At 41.6% G+C, this 18,645-nt stretch overlaps 1 protein-coding gene across 2 annotated transcripts in view; it reads left to right on the forward strand.

Moving 5' to 3' along the window:
- The window catches only part of LOC132393374 (suppressor of tumorigenicity 14 protein homolog), a 94,029-nt gene that overhangs the window by 58,073 nt on the left and 17,311 nt on the right, over positions 1–18,645 (forward strand). For both annotated transcript variants that reach the window (XM_059968499.1, XM_059968501.1), the window contains exons 8-10: positions 7,418–7,551; positions 12,912–13,009; positions 17,440–17,549. In XM_059968499.1, coding sequence (XP_059824482.1) covers positions 7,418–7,551; positions 12,912–13,009; positions 17,440–17,549 — 342 coding nt within the window. The remainder of the gene's footprint in view (positions 1–7,417; positions 7,552–12,911; positions 13,010–17,439; positions 17,550–18,645) is intronic.

The following is an 18,645-nucleotide window of genomic DNA, read 5'->3' on the forward strand; positions in this document are numbered from 1 at the left end:
CCAGAGCACCAGACGTGCAGTATTTGACATCACCAATGTCCAATGACATTGACTCTTGTGATCACAGGGAAAATCATCCAAGACAATTACTCACTGTTAGACTGAACGTCACCTTTGCACAGCGACCGCCTCTCCACAGCAGGCAGTGACACGGTCCTTACCAACTCCAGCCCCTCTGCCATCAAGGAACTCGCTGATGGGGTGGACCTGCAGTACTTGCAGTTATTAATGTCCAGGAATGTTTTGCGATCATAGAAACAACATTTGAAAAAGACCCTGGAGAGGTCACTGTGTCCAAGAGCACCACCATCTTACCAGAGCTAGCTGAGAAGAGAAATTATTTTAAAAGCAAATTATTGTGATGTGGAATGAGCTATCAGAAAGGGTAGTGGAAGCAGATTCCCTGATATCTTTCAAAAGGATCTGGAGAGGGAACAAGACACGGGCCCAAAACAGTGGCCAGTTGAATCATTACTTCCATGAGCTGGCTCAGGCTCTGCTCTAAAGTGAAGAAACTTCTGAAGACCCACATCCCTACTGCCAAACTAATAAATCTCCTCGGCATACAGTACACCCTAAAGCCTTGAAACACTTTCAACAGAATGATGCAATGCCCACTTCATGACAAACCAGTGATCTATAAACTTTTAACATAAATTCTTTGCAGGCATCATGACATCCTAGGAGCCCTCCCTGTTCAGCTTAATCCTTTGCTCGCTACAATCTCCCAGATCAACCTGGTGCCCCACCTTTCAATTCAACTCATCGTGATCAGCGTGACCATCCATATGTCCTATTGACTACCATATAGAAACATAGAAAACCTACAGCACAATACAGGCCCTTCGGCCCACAATGTTGTGCTGAACATGTCCCTACCTTAGAAATTACTAGGCTTGCCCATAGCCCACTATTTTTCTAAGCTCCATCTACCTGTCCAAGAGTCTCTTAAAAGACCCTATCATATCCACTTCCACCACAGTTGCCAACAGCCCATTCCAAGCACTCATCCCTCTCTGCTTAAAAAACTTACCCCCGACATTCCCTCTGTTCCTACGTCCAAGCACCTTAAAACTGCCTTCTTGTGTTAGCCATTTCAGCCCTGGATAAAGCCCCTGACTGTCCACATGATCAATGCCTCTCATCAGCTTATACACCTCTATCAGGTCACCTCTCATCCTCCGTCGCTCCAAGGAGAAAAGACCAAGTTCACTCAATTTATTCTCATAAGACATGCTTCCCAATCCAGGCAACATCCTTGTAAATCGCATCTGCACCCTTTCTATGGTTTCCACATCCTTCCTGTAGTGAGGAGATCAGAACTGAGCACAGTACTCCAAGTGGGGTCTGACCAGGGTCCTATATAGATGCAACATTACCTCTCAGCTCTTGAACTCAATCCCACAGTTGATGAGGGCCAATACACTGTATGCTTTTTTAACCACACAGTCAACTTGCACAGCAGCTTTGAGTGTCCAATGGACTCAGAACCCAAGATCCCTCTGATCCTCCGTACTGCCAAGAGTCTTACCATTATTATATTATGCCATCATATTTGACCTACCAAAATCAACCACCTCACACTTATCTGGGTTGAACTCCATCTGCCACTTCTCAGCCCAGTTTTGCATCCTATCGATTACCCGCTGTAACCTTTGACAGCCCTCTACACTATCCACAACACCCCCAACATTTGTGTCATCAGCAAATTTACTATCCCATCCCATACTTTACCTGAATCTCCTCTAGGCTGCATAATATCACCCGGAATCATTTGACTATTCTGAAAATTCCTGACTTCAAAAGCCCTCATGATCCCCAACCCTCGAAGACCCGACAAATATTATCTTGATCTCTGTAGTCATCCTGACAACCACTGTGTAATCAATGTTGTCTTCACGATCTCCTCCTGGACTCATCAATCGCCTGTTCACTTACGTACTCTGGGACTATCTTATTTTTCTGAAACTCTCTTTACTAAACATGTATTTATTGTCAATTCATCTATTTTTCTGCAAATCTGTGGGAACTAAAACTCTTGGCATCTGCTGTTAAAATTCCATGACGTTTAAAGATACTTGCACCTTCAGATTTCCAGGCTATGGTTCCTACTCTCATTCTAAAACATCACAGTTATAGAGTCTGTTAGTGAGTAACAAAAATGGAAACTACCTCCTATTGTTCATGCAACAAGTAATATCTCTCTTTTACAACTCATTTAATGCAGAACGGAAATTGTGTCATTTATTTATTTGAAGACAGATTACACAGCATAATTTATTTTGCTTCCTTTCCCATTATCCCTTTCCATTCTCACCCTGTCCCTGTGTACATACAGTAGGAGCAGCTGGTTCTCAAATCCTAAGTTATTTTGCTGGAATTTCCCAGCACACATGCTTAGTACTCAAGTACCTATTGTATTTCTGCCCCAGTGCTTTTTCCTTGTGATAGATAATAGAATGGGCCAACATTTGGAGGAAAAGTGATTTCAGCAAAGCAACTATTTCACAAAGGTTGCCAAGCAGTTATCTCATTTAACTTTCAACTTCTGTTTTATGGATTTCTATGGTTAAAGGTAGACTCTGTGCCTTCTAGAGCTTCCAGCTGTCTGGTGCATTAAACACTTTTTTTAACTGTAGGGTTGAAATTTTCAGATAGTAATTGCTCTGGAGATCAGCTGTCATCTTTGAACTTCAAGTGATGCCTTGTGGCTTGTCATAACCATTGATTAAAGGATTTGAATATACAGTTAAAATACTAAGTCCAGACCCAATGCTTCTGTTATAATTTGTTTGTGGAAGGCTGCTGAGCAATTACTTACTTACCTCTGGCAGGCAATTTCTAATCATTTATAAGATGTATGAAATATAAATTGCTTTAGAGTTAAGATGTTTCATTCTTTTTCAAACTGATTTAGTCTTACCACTTCAGTTTCGTTTCAATTCGCTCACTAGTCAGCACACCCATACCTCACCAGAGGAAATGCTAACTTTGCTTTAAATGAAACACTGTGAACTTTCCCTGACCCCAATTGAAGCTGGCTCTCTTCCTAGAAAAGTGGCATTTGTGCACTTTGATTGAGAAATTCCTTTGGAGGGCTGAGTGGGTCCAGAAAGAGTGCTCTGTGTTCAGCAAATTGACTTCCCCACTCGGTTGTAATGATTGAGTTTAGCTTATGTTAAATCTTTTGTGCGGGAGAAGAATTGACTTGAATTTTGTTACACTCATCTTGAATTATCAAAAATAGATATTCTGATGAATAGGAAATTTAAACTCATAAGTTACAATTGTATAATTGTATTTGGACTTTGGTCACTATTGTAGTAAAGACTTTGCTGTATCTAATCTGTGTACAATAAACTTTGCCATCAATATCGTGTCATCATGTCATCTGCTTTAGTAAAAATAGTTGAGGAATAAATATTTGCTAGGATAACAAGAAAGTTTATTATGTTCTTCTGTGATATATTATGGGTCCTTAAAGGTTTCTTGAGAGAGCAGATTGTTTAATATCTGTGGTGAAATACATATACCTGTCTGGACACGCCTCCTCCTGCTGACTGCTCCTGTGGCTCCTCCCACAGACCCCGGTATAAAGGCAATTGGAGGCACAGCCCCGGCCTCAGTCTCCAAGATGTTGTGTGGTGGTCACTTGCTGCTTGTTCTTTCTTCCAGCCAATAAAAGCCTACATCTCGCCTCACGTCTTCGAGAGCTATTGATGGTGCATCAATATCTCACCTAAAAGATGATGCCTCGGACAATGTCTAGTGTGTTGGCTGAGAATCTTGTGCTTTGGAATGCTGGTTCCTTCTCAGTAGTAACTGTTGGTTTGATTTTGGTTGATCCTTTAACACCAACTGTGGTGATGCAGGAAATGCACTGGATACTTGTGCTCCTTCTCTGCAGCTCACAAAGAAAGGGCAGTGCATTGGCACACCTGGTGGAGCTGCCGTTGGAGAACAAGTCAGTTGTCTGTGTGGAGAACCTTTGTGCTTCCGGGGGTTTCCCTGTGGTGGTCTGTTATCACCCTGAGCACAAAGATGTGTGCATCTGTAGGTTAACTGGCCTTTATAAATAGTCTCAAGTACAATTTTGAGGGAAACAACTTGAGGGAGTTAATGTGAATGTGGGGAAATTAAAATGGGATTAGTGTAAATGGGTACTTGGTGATAAATGGCTGAAAGACCTGTTTCCAGTGTGACTCTGACAATTCAGATTCAGTTTAATGTCAAATGCACCAGGGTATAATTAAATTCCCTGCTTGCACGAAGCTCACAGAGTTAACAGTTCACATTGAAATAATAAATACTACAGTGAGCATAAGAACAGAATGGGGCAAAGTATAGTAGTGCAAAAAGAAATGCCGTTTTAACAATTCTGTTGGAACATTTGAAGTTATTTACTCACGCTGCAATGCAAAGGCCTTTGCCAATTCTTTCATTGGGTTTGGAAGGAATATCCACATCATTTACTTCCAGTGGTTGGCTCTGGAGGAGTGTTGGCTAAGGGAGATGGTAGGGAAAAAGATGAGAGGGGAGGTCTTACAATTGCTTTAGTATATGGAGGAGAAAATCCAGAACAGATTTTACAATGCTTGACTAAATTGCTTGTGACAGATTATTGGCTTAGTGGCAAAGATAGAATTGACTCCAGCTTTCTTTTGGTAATGAACATTTGGATTATATAATATTATTTGAAACAATGTTCATAATTCATGTCATTGTCCGGAATGAAACTGCCAAAGCCCAGGGAACATTGGAATACAGCTACAGGATTGAACTATTACTAAGAACTTTAGGCCAGATTTGGTATATGGCATCTTCTTCTTCATCTTCTTGCACTCTTAGCTCCTGGTGGAGTCGTTGGGGTGCTGTCATGACAAGCTTTTTGACGGTTGCTCATCGTGCGGCGTGTCTTGGCCATCTGAAACCTGACGGAGCCCGTCCCTCTCTGGGTTTGACCACAGCCAATTTCCTCCACCTAGGTGGCTCGCCTTGGTCGTGAACACGTGGCTGTTTTTGTTCATCTGAGAACCTTTCCGCCCTGGTCAGTGACTTCATCATGGAAGTCATTCGCCCAGTGGTGCCGTGTTACCACCACCCCTCTCACGTGGTGTAGCCCGCCAGCTGAAGCGGTTTACTGGGGTATGGTGCTTGGAGCCAACACATGAGAGATTTAGGAGATGGATGAGTACCAGTGATGCCCATCCACCCTGTCTGGTAGGGAGCAGGTACCTGCATCACAGGTACTACCTCTATCCAGAGCCCCCTATACCCCAGTATATGGCATATTAGATGCCAACTACCCAAACTGAATATTTAGAAAAACATCCTAAATAACACCAAGATACTTAAGAACATTCCATCTTTTCATGTATGGGGTGAACATTCCTCATAATAGATGCATCTTTTCAAGAGGTGTTTGATATCTCAGTGTTTGCAAAAGGGCAGTTCCCAGGTAAACCTCAGAGTTTCTTTAAATATTTGTACCAGCTACCTTACGAGTGTGGCTGTTTACCAAACCCTGTGCAATACTACAATCACTTCTTATCTGGGTGGTGTAAGTGTGTACCTGTTCCTGCATAATATTACAATTAATTCTTGCACTTGTATCTTATCAGTGTGAACTTAAAAATCTTAGAAATCTTGTAATAATTGACTTGTAAATCTTGTACATTTTATTTTTAAGATAATTTATTTTTTATTCCTACTTACTTCATGTTTAATATTTGTATATCTGTGCACTTGTAATGCTACTGCGACACTGCAATTTCCTTTGGGATTAATAAAGTATAAAGTATCTATCTATATAAAGAAACTAGATATGAGTACTACACACAAAATGCTGGAGGAACTTAGCATGCCAGGCAGCATCTAGGAAAAGGGTACAGTCAATGTTTCGGGCCCAAAGCCCTCAGCAGGACTGGAGAAAAAAGCTGAGGAGTAGATTTAAAAGATGGGGGAAGGATGAAGTAAAGAGCTGGGAAGTTGTTTGGAGAAAGAAACAGAAGTCCATGGAAGAAAGAAAAGGGGGAAGGAGCACCAGAGGGAGGCGATGGACAGGCAAGGAGGTAAGGTGAGAGAAGGAAAAGGGGATGGGGAATGGTGAAGAGGGGGGGTGGGGGCATTACCAGAAGTTAGAGAAATCAATGTTCATGCCATCAGGTTGGAGGCCACCCAAACGGAATATAAGGTGTTGTTTCTCCAACCTATGTGTGGCCTCATCATGATAGCGGAGGAGGCCATGGATGGACATATCGGAAAGGGAATGGGAAGTGAAATTAAAATGTGTGGCCATTGGGAGATCCTGCTTTTTAGAAACATAAAAAATAGGTGCAGGAGTAGGCCATTTGGCCTTTCGAGCCTGCACTGCCATTCAATATGATAATGGCTGATCATCCAACTCAGAACCCTGTACCTGCTTTCTCTCCATACCCCCGATCCCTTTAGCCACAAGGGCCATATCTAACTTCCTCTTAAGTATAGCCAATGAACCGGCCTCAACTGTTTCCTGTGGCAGAGAATTCCACAGATTCACCACTCTCTGTGTGAAGAAGTTTTTCCTCATCTTGGTCCTAAAAGGCTTTGTTCTGGACTTCCCCAACATCAGAAACAATCTTCCTGCATCTAGCCTGTCCAATCCCTTTAGAATTTTATACGTTTCAATAAGATCCCCCATCAATCTTCTAAATTCCAGCAAGTTTCTGGCGGGCAGAGTTCAGGGTCTGACCGATGTAGAGGAGGCTTCACCGGGTGCACCAAACACGGTATATGACCTCCAACAGACTCATGGGTGAAGTGTCATCATAAACAAGAGAAGATCTGCAGATGCTGGAAATCCGAGCAACACGCACAAAATGCCGGAGGAACTCAGCATGGTGTTGCTTGGATTTCCAGCATCTGCAGATCTTCTCTTGTTTGTGATCAGATAGGTGTGCTGTCCATCTACAAACGTTTGTATATGAGGACAGTTGGCATCTAGATATTAACGTCATTATTCTGCTAAACTAAATATTCATTAATTTAATGCAGCCTGTGAAACTACAAGTAAAGGGTGATGATGTAAATGTTTATTAAAGCCTACTTGGATAAGTTATTAATGTACTGCTGGTATATCATATTAGAGCCGCGGGATTATCGTTATCGCTCATGGTGCCACATCTTTGAGAATAGGGGGCCTCATCTATATTATTGTGTCACCAATAGTGATTATCCCAGTTCTAACAGACTATGAGGTAAGAGTAGAAATGGTTTTGTTGCTTTGAGAAACACCAAGAGTCATCTGAAGAAATAGACACTTCAATTTTTATTCCAGGCACCAGGAATTTCCTCTGTAATATCATGTAACAAATCCAAGAGCTTTTGGAAAAAAAGTAATTTTGACACTAAATGTTAAAATACGTATTTTAAATTCCAGGTTTGAACAAACTGGTCAACCCTTGACCGCTGAGGTCATCGTTTCTGGGGATACATTACTGGTGGCCTTTAACCCAACAGCTGGATGCAATCTGTTGCAGTATTCGATTACATTTCTTCAGGTGCCAGTGACAGGTAGGGAGAGTAACTGGTTGCTTTCCTTCCACAAAAAAATGTATCTTTTTTTGTGCTTCATACCGTTGGTCTGATGGAGATTTCCAAAAGACAAAATTCCTTCAAACACAAATAAAGAAGGTTTACGTCAATAAAACTTCATCAAAGCATGAACTCCCATTTTCAAAGGTTCATTTTATTATCAAGAATGTACGCAGAATACATCTCTGAGAGTCATCTTCTCCAGATAGCCATAAAATACAGAAAAGCCATGGCAGTTGTTGAGGCCCCCCCCCCCCGCACGAAAAGGAAAAAGAAGCAGAGCTCATAAACCCCAAACTCCCAACCTCTTCCTCAAAAACTAACAGACTGACCACCCTGACTCAGCAGCTAAAATACCAAATGGCTTAACCCTCAAGTTCTTCCAACACACAATTTGCTTTGAGCTTAAAAGTACTTTTCAGGTAGGGTCGTTGCTATATTTATGAAATACACTTGCACAGTTGCACACAAAAGCTCTTCACAAACAGCAATGTCTTAATCATCGACCAGTCCAAAATACAACAGGACGCTAGAAAAAGTCAGTTTATACGGTAGGAAATTAGGTGTCTTGTGGTAGTTTCAGGAAGAGAAAGTGAGTGAACAGAATTGATGACTATCCATCAGATCTCAGAGTTTCAGTATCTGCCTTTCTTCTGCTTAGTACATTTTGGTCTTGAAATTTTGCTTGAAGGATGGGGGGTGGGGGGGGATGGTAATTTTTGCAATTGGTAATTAGCATTTCTTGTGATTTCTCCCCTTATAGAGTGATAGCTTCAATTTTACTGATGCTAACTAACAGACAATAATTTCCCTGCTCTTCTTTGAAATAGTTCAGTGGGTTCCTTTGCTTGCTTTGAGGGGGCAGGTTTCATTTTTGGACTCAGACTTCTAGTGGTGCATTTTCTAGAGGGGTTTGTAGGTTTTTCCTGTGAACATGTGGGGTTTTTACCCCTCCCACATCCCAAAGATAGGGTAATTGGTTCTATAAATTAACAGGGCAATGGGGTTGCTCTGAGAGTGGCACTGGTTTGCTGGGCTAATGTGGTCTCCTCCATTTCATAAGGAAATACGGAAATTTGAACTTCCGGGGGAATGGGGAGACACATTGGCTATTCAGAAAGATTTCACAGCAGGTGACTCGACACATGGGTGGGAATTCAAAATGGGTCAATGCCAGAAATATCCTTTCCTCTACACCTGAAGTATAAGGCTGAAATTCAGGAATAAACTTAATAGCCTCACAGCCCTAGCTGAGGTAAATCACAAACTGTCTCACTTCTCTTTACCAATTAATGAAGCCTATTCCTCTCCAATACCTTCTGCCCTTTATCACCACTGCTCTTCTCCTTGCTACTTCCTTTAACTCCTTGTACCTCTGCCCTAGTTGACTAATCAGCAATTGCTATTTCACATTATTATTCCCATCACCTTAGCACTGCCATACTTGCAGAGGAAGCTCTCACACATCAAGCTAGTCACTCAAAGAAGGTTTCATTCATATACGTACCCTCTTAGACATGTGGGATGGGTTGCAAAGTCTGTAAAACCATCTTTCTACTCCCTTAAATACTGTCTCGCATGCTAATATCTTGCCTAAGGGAGAGTAGATCTACAGGACCTGTTTAGGGATAATCAATATGGCATTCTGTGTGCAGGTCATGTCTAACCAATCTTACCGTTTTTTTGAGGAGGTTATCAAGAAGGTTGATGAAGAAAAGATAGTGGACATTAATGGACTTTACCAAAGCCTTTGACAAAGTCCTGCATGGAAAGTAGGTCCAGAAGGTTAGATTACTTGGCAGGAGGAAGTAGCCAACTGTATCAACACAAGCTTAGCAAGGGAAGCCAGTGAGTAGTAGCAGATGACTGTCTCTGAATGGAGACCTGTGTCCACTGTTGTTTGTCATTTATATTAATGTTTTAGTGACAAGGTGGTATACTGGATCAGCAAATTTACAGATGACTCCAAGATCGGAAGTGCAGTGGACAGTGAGGAAGGCTAGCAAAGCTTGCAAGGTGATTTGGACCAGCTGGGAAAATGGGCTGAACAATGGCAGATGGAATTTAATGCAGACAGGTGTGAGGTGTTACACTTTGAGAGGACAAAGCAGGATAGGACTTGCACATTGAATGGTGTGCTGATAATAGAGATTCATAATTCATTGAAAGTGGCAGCACTGGTAGATAGGATGGTAAAGAGAGCCTTTGGCACACTGGACTTCATACTTGAAGTCCAGGAGTTGAGTACAGGAGTTGGGATGCTATGAGGGAGTTGTATAAAAGATTGGTGAGGTATAATTTGGAGTATTGTGTGCAGTTCTGGTCACCTACCTACAGGAAGTATATCAATAAGCTTAAAAAGCACAGAGAAAATTTACAAGGATGTTGCTGGGATTTGAAGATCTGAATTATAGGGAAAGGTTGACTACATTAGAAATTTATTCACTGGTGCACAGGAGAGTGATAGGAGATCTTTTAGAGGTGTACAAAATTATGAGAGCTGTAGATAGGATGAATACATGCTGGTGTTTTCTCTTCAGGTTGTGAGAGACTAGAACTGGAGGTGAAAGGTGATAGTTTTATGGGGAATCTGAGGGCGTACCTCTTTACTTGGAGAGTGGTGTAAGTGTGGATTGAGCTGCCAGCGGAAGTGGTACACCCAGGTTCAGTTATAACGTTTAAGAGTTCTGTTTGTCTTTTTAGAGGAAGGTTATGGAAGCTTTAGAGAGGGTGCAGAGGAGATTTATCAGGATGCTGTCTGGATTAGAGTGTATATCTGCTGAAGGTAGGTTGAGCAAGCTGGGACCTTTCTCGTTGGAGCAAAGGAGGAGAAGAGGTGACTTGATATAGGCGTACAAGATGATAAGTGGCATAGATAGAACTGACAGTCAGAGACTTTTTCCATTAATACTACCAACTTTTGGGTGATTTGAGGAAAGTACAGGGAGAATGTCAGAGGTATTTTATTTTACACAAAGAATGATAAGTACATGGAACACACTGCCAGGCAGATACATTAGGGATAGTTAAGAGATTCTTAGATAGGTGTGTAGTTGAAAGAAAGGTGGAGGTCTATGGGGGAAAGAAGGATTAGATTGATCTTGGAATAGGCTAAAAGGTCTGCGCCGTGCAGTTCTATTTAAGAGAAGTTTGGATAGGTACATGGATGAGAGAAGTATAGAAAACTGTAGTCCAGGTGTAGGTAATGAAAATAGACAGAAGGCCAGACTGGCATGGATGAAATGGGCTGAAGGGCCTGTTTCTGTTCTGTAGTGCTGTATAACTTTATGACTATGATGACAAAGTACTGCTGCACTCCAAAGAACTTTGTAATCTCCATTAACCCTTCTTCCATTGTCATTTTCTCCCAATTCAAGCTTGGCACACTTTTCAGAGAGGGTAACTTTTTAAAGTAATCCTGTTGAAGTCATTGGATTGAGTACAGGAGGAAAGCTACAGTACGCCAGCATTATTACATGATGTCAGATGACTCCCTAAACATGACTGTTCAGGGTAGTAGATGGGTGCCAGTCATGTGAACTGGTTTGTGTTTGATAGCATTGAGGCTCTTGAGCACTGTTGGATATTGTACTCTGAGGCAGGTAAGTGTGACCCTGTACACCCCTGACATGTTGCCAATAGAAGATGGTGAGTCATTTACCACAGAATATCCAGTCTATACCCTATCCAATCTGTTAGCTCACAAGCACAGAATCTAGCTGACTTACCCAGCTAAGTTGAATCCTGTTGAAATCCAGGGAGAAGATTTCTTGTTTTAGAGATTTATTGAAGCAGACTTGCTGTTGCAGCGTAGGTCTTCTTACACCACTTCGCTTCTCAGCCTCACAACTTGGTGAGGTCAATAAGGGGCCACTCATCCGCCATCAGCTAACCCGCCACCTGATAGGCCTGGCGAATTGGGTGCATTATTGAAGCCTGAGATAATGCGAGAGCAAACAATTTTAGGAAATGAAACATGGAACTATATCATTTAGAGTCTGTGACCATAAGCCTGCAGGAAAGGACCCTGCGGAGAAGTAATGCAGATTTGAGACTGGGGAGCTGGTTCTTCAACAACATGCTGCAAATTTAATGTGTAAGTCAAATCTGTCCCTTTTCACTTTGTATCACTTGATTAAGATAGTGCTTTAAACCTAGCACTGATATTTAACTGTAATACTTATACACAGTGCCAATGTAAAAGCAAGCAGCAAGTTGAAGTGGTCCCTACTCAGACTTTCAGCCCTATGTAGCAATCACAGGCAAAACAGTCAGACAGTTCCATTTACAATAAGTGTGAAGAACCTTAGTTACTGATTTTAACTCCTACTTTGCTTCTTCAACAAGGCTTCATTTGTTTTCACAAACATTTGTGAGATACTTTAGTAAAACGATATCGTAGAGATTAGTGACTGTTTCACAGAATTTGCTCTCTCCTGTTTTCCAAATGTGATGCTGGTTTTGTCCTTGAGACCCACAAATGAAGAGGAGGGAAACAGAAAGGAAAGCAGCAAGAATCTGTAACAGATTGCAAGAGACTATAAGACATAAGACCATAAACACATAGTTAGGCTTTTGGCCCGTCGAGCCTGTCCACCATTCGGTCACTGATAATTAACTTCCCTCTCAACCCCATTCACCTGCCTTGTCCCTGTAACCTTGACAAACTTAGAGGGTGAGGGAGGCCAGGAAATGGAATGTCCTACAGCATGTGGGTGTATCCAAATGTCACAGGAGAGTTGTATCTGAGAAAATAATCTGGTGGAGGAACCCAACAGGTCAGGCAATATCTACGGGTGCAAAAGAAATGTTGAATTTTTGGGTCAACCTCCACCAGCCCCAGTCAGGAGACTATTGTATCTGAGGCAGCCCTGATGAAGAGAGAAAACTTATTTATCTCTGTGACATGTTTAAATGAAGTTTTAAGCTCAAAATCAGACACTCCCTGCTCGTGCCATGACAACGAAGGCCATTATAGATTCTGCAGATGCTGGAAATCCAGAGTGATGCAAACAAAATGCTGGATGAGCTCAACAGGCAGCATCAAAGGAGGAAAATAAACAGGTGACATTTAGTGCCAAGAGCTTTCATCAGGACTCACTCCTGCTTAAAATGTATTATCATTTGTTCCTTCCAAACTGGTTCTGGCAACAGCAACCTATCAGCCAGTTTGCTGCTCACCAACCCACTGCTACAAATTGATCTTCCTCGTGGAGGTGAACTACAAACCCTTATGTGGCACTAGCCTGGGCTGTAATTGATTTAAGTCACGTTCTTTCAGAGAGGTTCTGCCTCCTGACATCTGGGCAGACACTGATGTGCTTTCTTTCTTTTTGCAGAGTGTGGTGGTGTCCTTGGTGGAACAAAAGGAAGCTTCAGGTCACCCAGAGATTCTAATAACCAGGAGAAAGCTGTCAATTGCACTTGGAACTTAAAGGTAACTTGTGAAGTCACTCTTTATAAAATAAAGTGCAGCTCCTGATAGGAGACTCTAATTCCTTCAGTGAAATAGGGCATCGAGTTGATTGCATCGATCATGGGAAAAAAGAAAACATGGCAAAGTCGTGGATTATCAATTGATTTTCATATAAAGTAAACTCTACTGAAATTTGGAAAAAATTTGACCTCTCTTTTCCATACATATGTCCTAAAATTACTAACTATGATCTTCTCCTGCTTTGAGTCGGTGGACTGGACTGTACTCAGGGTTTCACCTTCGGGTCTGGATGAGTATTCTGCAATTGTTACCGACTTCATTAAAATCCGTGTAGAGCGTGTGCCTGTGAAGGCCTTCTGCATGTTCCCAAACCGAAAGGTGTGGATTAACCAGGAGGTTCATAGTCTGCTGAGGGCTAGATCTGTGGCATTTAAGTCTGGTGACGCAGGTCTGTGTAAGAAAACCAGGTATGGCTTGTGGAGAGCTACTTCAAGAGGGAAGAAAAGATTCCGAGCGAGGTTGGAGTCAACATTGGATATGCACGTCAACTCTGACAGGGTTTGCAGACCATTGCTCCCTACAAAGCAAAACCAAATATCGTGAATGGCAGCAATGCTTCACTACCAGACAAGCCGAACACCTTGTATGGCACTTTGAAAGGAGAATATAACTACATCTGTGAAGATCCCTGCTGCACCCAGTGATCTCTGTCTTAGAGATCAGTCTGTCTTTCAGGAGCACGAACCCTCACAAGGCAGCAAGCCCTGATGGAGCACCTGGTAAGGCTCTGAAAACTTGTGCCAGGCATTTAGTAGGTGTATTCAAAGACATTTTCAGTCCTTTACTGCTATGGTCAGAAGGTCCCACCTGCTTCAAAAGAGCAACAATTATACCCGTGCCCAAGAGTGGTGTGAGCTGCCTTAATGACTATCGTCCAATAGCACTACGGTGACGAAGTGCTTTGAGAGTTTGGTCATGGCCAGAATCAACTCCTGCCTTGGCAAGGACCTGGACCCGCTGCATTTTGCCTATCACCCCAATAGGTCTACAGCAAGTACAATCTCAATGGCTCTACACACAGCCCTAGATCACCCGGAAAATACCAACACCTATGTCAAGGTGCTGTTTGGTGACTATACTCAGCTTTTAACACTACCATTCCTACAGTCCAGGTCGATAAACTACAGAACCTGGGCCTCTGCACTTCCCTCTGCAATTGGATCCTCGACTTCCTAACCAGAAGATCGTAGTCTGTATAGATTAGTAATAACATATCCTCCTCGCTGATGGTTTACACCAGTGCACCTCAAGGATGTGTGCTTAGCCTACTGCTCTACTCTCTCCAAATCTATGACTGTGTCCATGTATAGCTCAAATGCCATCTATAAATTTGCTGATGATACAACCATTGTTGGTGGAGATGAGAGGACCTACAGGAGTGAGTTATACCAGCTAGTTGAGTGGTGTCACAACAACAACATTGCACTCAATGTCAGTAAGACCAAACAGCAGATTGTGGACCTCAGAAAGGTAGGACGAGGGAGCATGAACCAATCCTCATGGAAGGATCATAAGTGGAGAGAGTGAACTATTTCAAGTTCCTGGGTGTTAGCATCTTTGAGGATCTAACCTGGTCCCAACATATCAATGCAGCTATAAAGAAGGCAAGACTATATTGCCTTAAAGAAGGCAATATTTCATTAGCAGTTTGAGGAGATTTGGTTTGTCACCTAAAATACTCGAATAGTTCCGCTGATGTGCCTTGGAGACCATTCTAACTGGCTGCACCACTCTCTGATATGGGGGACAGCTCTGGAACAAGATAGCAAGAAGCTACAGAAAGTCGTAAAATTAGTCAGCTCCATCACGGGTAGCAGTCGTTGTAGTAGCCAAGACATCTTCAAGGAGCGGTGCCTCAGAAAGGCGACGTCCATTTTAAGGACTCCCATCACCCAGGGCATGCCATTTTCTCATTGTTACCATCAGGAAGGAAGTACAGAAAGCTGAATGCACACACTCAGCGATTCACAAATAGCCATTTCCTCTCTGCCATCTGATTTCACTACCTCACTTTTTAAATTATTTCTGTTTTGTACTGGTATTTTAAATTTAACTATTTAATATACACATATATACTTACCACAATTTATTTGTTCTTTTATTTATTTCTATAATTACCATGTATTGCTACCGCTAATTTAACAAACTTCACAACATATTAAACCTGATTCGGATTCTGATTTTTCCACGTAAGAAATGTATGTTCAGTACAAAAAGAACTATTATTTCTTTAAAACATTATGTTCTCAAATCTGATATTTTTTTGATGTTGGATAAAGAAAAATGTTGGCTGTAAATGTTGGAACACAGCGAAGGTGACTGAAGAAATGGCAGATAGTTTGCATTGCTCTTTATGATGAAACAAATAAGATGCTGGAGCAACTCAGCATCTCTGGAGGGAAATGGACAGCTTGCATCTTGGGTAAAGACCCTACATCTGTGCCCAGATGAATGGTTTTGAGGGGTCTCAACTGAAAATATCAAGTCTGCATTTCATTCCACAGTTGCTGCCTGAACCTCTTACTTCCTCCAACATTCTGTTTGTTGTTCTGGATTCCAGTATCTGCCGTATTTTACGTTTGGGTGCTATGGTCATAGTGTCATGGTCCCAACTGTTAATTCCCCATTTTCTCCTAATTCCCTTTGATTGTGCCATGGTTCCGACTGTTAATTCTCCATTTTCTCCTAATTTCCTTTGATGGCAGCACACCTGGTTTTCATCAAGACCTGCAGTATGAGAACCCTGGCTTTGCACCCACTAGTTGCCAGACCGTTGGTTTTACCAGTATGGTAATTAAAGTTTCCCGGCCACTTAGGATTGTGTGTTCTAAGCTTTGCTTCGGTACCGAGGTTTACGTGTGAAACTCAGTCTCTCCATGTCAAGATAGTATTCTGTTTTACTTCAGCACCGAGGTTTACCTGTGTAACTCCATCTCTCCGTGCTAAGAAAAACTTTGTATGCCGCTTCCCTTTCTACGCTCCGTGTGAAGATCAGTTCTGCCTGCCTCCTGCTTCCCTGCACTCCCTCCTGTTTGCCGTTTAACGCTCACGCCCGCGTCTGCATCCTAACGCAAATTACGTGCCTGTGTCCTGCGCTTGGGTTCACTTCGTTCGTTGCAACACATAGATACTGTGCTCCATTTATTTAATTAAACAGTAGGGTGAGGGGTAGGTGACTACCTGAACAATCGGAAAAGAATTACAGAAATAGAGATTATAGTGATTGTTGAGTGTTTATTTTTTCTACCCTTTATAACTGAATATTTTATTTCTGGGCCGTTGCAATTATGTTATGTTCTCCACTGAAAGCAGCTTGAATCATTTTTCTAGCCAGTTGTAGGAGCCATGTACTTACTTTCTGTCTGTCTGGATTGTATTTTGTGTTGCATGTTTTATTATGGGTTTTGATCATTTGTCACGTGGGTTCGGGCATGGCAGAATTCAATGAATATACTCACGTGGTCATCTTTGTACTGTTAGTTTAGTTAAAGACAGATTAATTTTGTTGACTACTTATTTTGCTTTTTTCACATTACACTAAATCAGCTAGTTTTAGTTTGTTATTATTGCTGTATTTAAAAGTTCGTCTTTGCTGGTTTCGTAATGAATAATCGAACGTACTTTCTTTTCGTCTTGGGATTTAGTTACTCGGAAGCGTGTCATCCAGTGTCGAGGCCCTCACTCAGTCCCTTAGTAGTTTTGGTTTGTTTTTCAAGTAACCGCTACACCAATTGAAGATATTCTGTGTCTTGTTTTCATTTCCATAGTGCATAGAACAGTACAGCACAGGGACAGACCATTCAGCCCACAGCTAAAAACCATATTAAAAACACCCAAACACTACTCACTGCTGTCTACACCTTGGCCATACCCTCCATCTTCCTTACATCCATGTGCCTATCTAAACATCTCTTAAAAGCCTCTAATGTATTTGCCCCCCCCCCACCATAGTAGGCAGCGTAATCCAGATATCCATGACTCTTGGAGTAAAAACTTACCCCTCACATTCTCCTAGAACCTACCTCTCTCACGGTCAATGCATGCCCTCTGGTATTAATCATATCAGCCCTGGGAAACATGCTCTCTTGCCCGCGATCTATTCCTCTAATAACCTTGTAAGCCTCTATCAGATCTCCCTTCAGCTTACAGCACTCCGGAGAAAGCAACCCAAGTTTATCCAGCCTCTCGTGATAGCACATGCCCTCTAAACCAGGCAGCAACCTAGTACAACTCCTCTGCACCCTCTCCAAAGCCACAACATCCGTCCTATAGTGGGGTGACTGGAACTGTTTGTAGGGTATTGCGTATTTAGAACATAAGATCTGTCAGTATTAAAACCCTGATGTTTTCCCCCCTTTTCATTGCTGTAGGTTCAAGAACATTTTAGAACCAAAATTGTTTTCAAAGATTTCAAGCTGGGTGGATCTCCAAAGACAGGAGAGTCATGTGTAACGGATTATCTGGAGGTTGATAGTCGAAGGTAAGCAGAACACTCGGCTATGTTGCACTTAAAGTTTTTAAATCTCTGCTAATGCAAGTCAAAAGGGGCAACACTACAGCATTGTGTAATACCTTTACAGCACCAGAGACACAGGTTCAAATCCACCACTGTCCATCAAAAGTTCAAAAGTTCTCCCATGATTGTGCGGGTTTCCTCCCACATTTCAAGCACGTACGGGTTAGTAGGTTAATTGGCCACATAGGCATAATTAGGCAGCATGTGCTCCTTGGGCCAGAAGGACCTGTAACCATATTGTATCTGTATGTAAACTAAAATTTTAAAAAATTAATGATCATACCAGATAACAAATTGAAATCATGAAACATAGGAATGTGGAGAAAACATACTGTAGTAACACAGGATGGAAATGCTTAGAAGTGAACATTTATAATGTGAAGATATTTAACTAGAATACGTTAAGAAGATTTTTTCATGAAATTTATAGAATTTCTCACCATACTTCCCTAAACAACAAAATTCTTCATATCTCTCTGTGTAAAGTTCTGTTCACAGTACACCAAGTGAGATCTCACCAGTACTTTATAAAGCCTCACCACTACATCCTTGCTTTTATATTCTAGTCCTCTCAAAATGAATGCCAACATTGCATTTGCCTTCTTCGCAGCCAACTCATCCTGAAAATTAACCATTACCGATTCATGCGCAAAGCCTTCCAAGCCCTTACACACCTCCGTTTTTTTTGAGTTTTCTTTTCCCTTTCAATACTTTTATTAGTTTCTGCATAAAGGAAAACAGAGTATAAGATGTTATATATTATAAGTCAAAAAGTAAAATAAAATAGTACCAAATACATTATATTAAAAATACAGTTACAATCACAGAACCCTGTATTCATAAAAATTAAATTAAATCGTAATATTGAAATATATTAATTTTGTTATACAGAAAAAAAATCTAAACCCACTACCAAAGTCAGAACTGTTAGAAAAAGCAAGAAAAAAGGGGGGAAAACCCTTATCATATAATGAAATATATTATTAGCCACCATCTGTACTTTAACAACAAATCAAAGTTTTTGAAAATAACTCAGAAATAGTCCCCACAATGTATAAAA

The sequence above is a fragment of the Hypanus sabinus genome, chromosome 4 (genome assembly GCF_030144855.1).
Source record: "Hypanus sabinus isolate sHypSab1 chromosome 4, sHypSab1.hap1, whole genome shotgun sequence".
Lineage (NCBI taxonomy): Eukaryota > Metazoa > Chordata > Chondrichthyes > Myliobatiformes > Dasyatidae > Hypanus > Hypanus sabinus.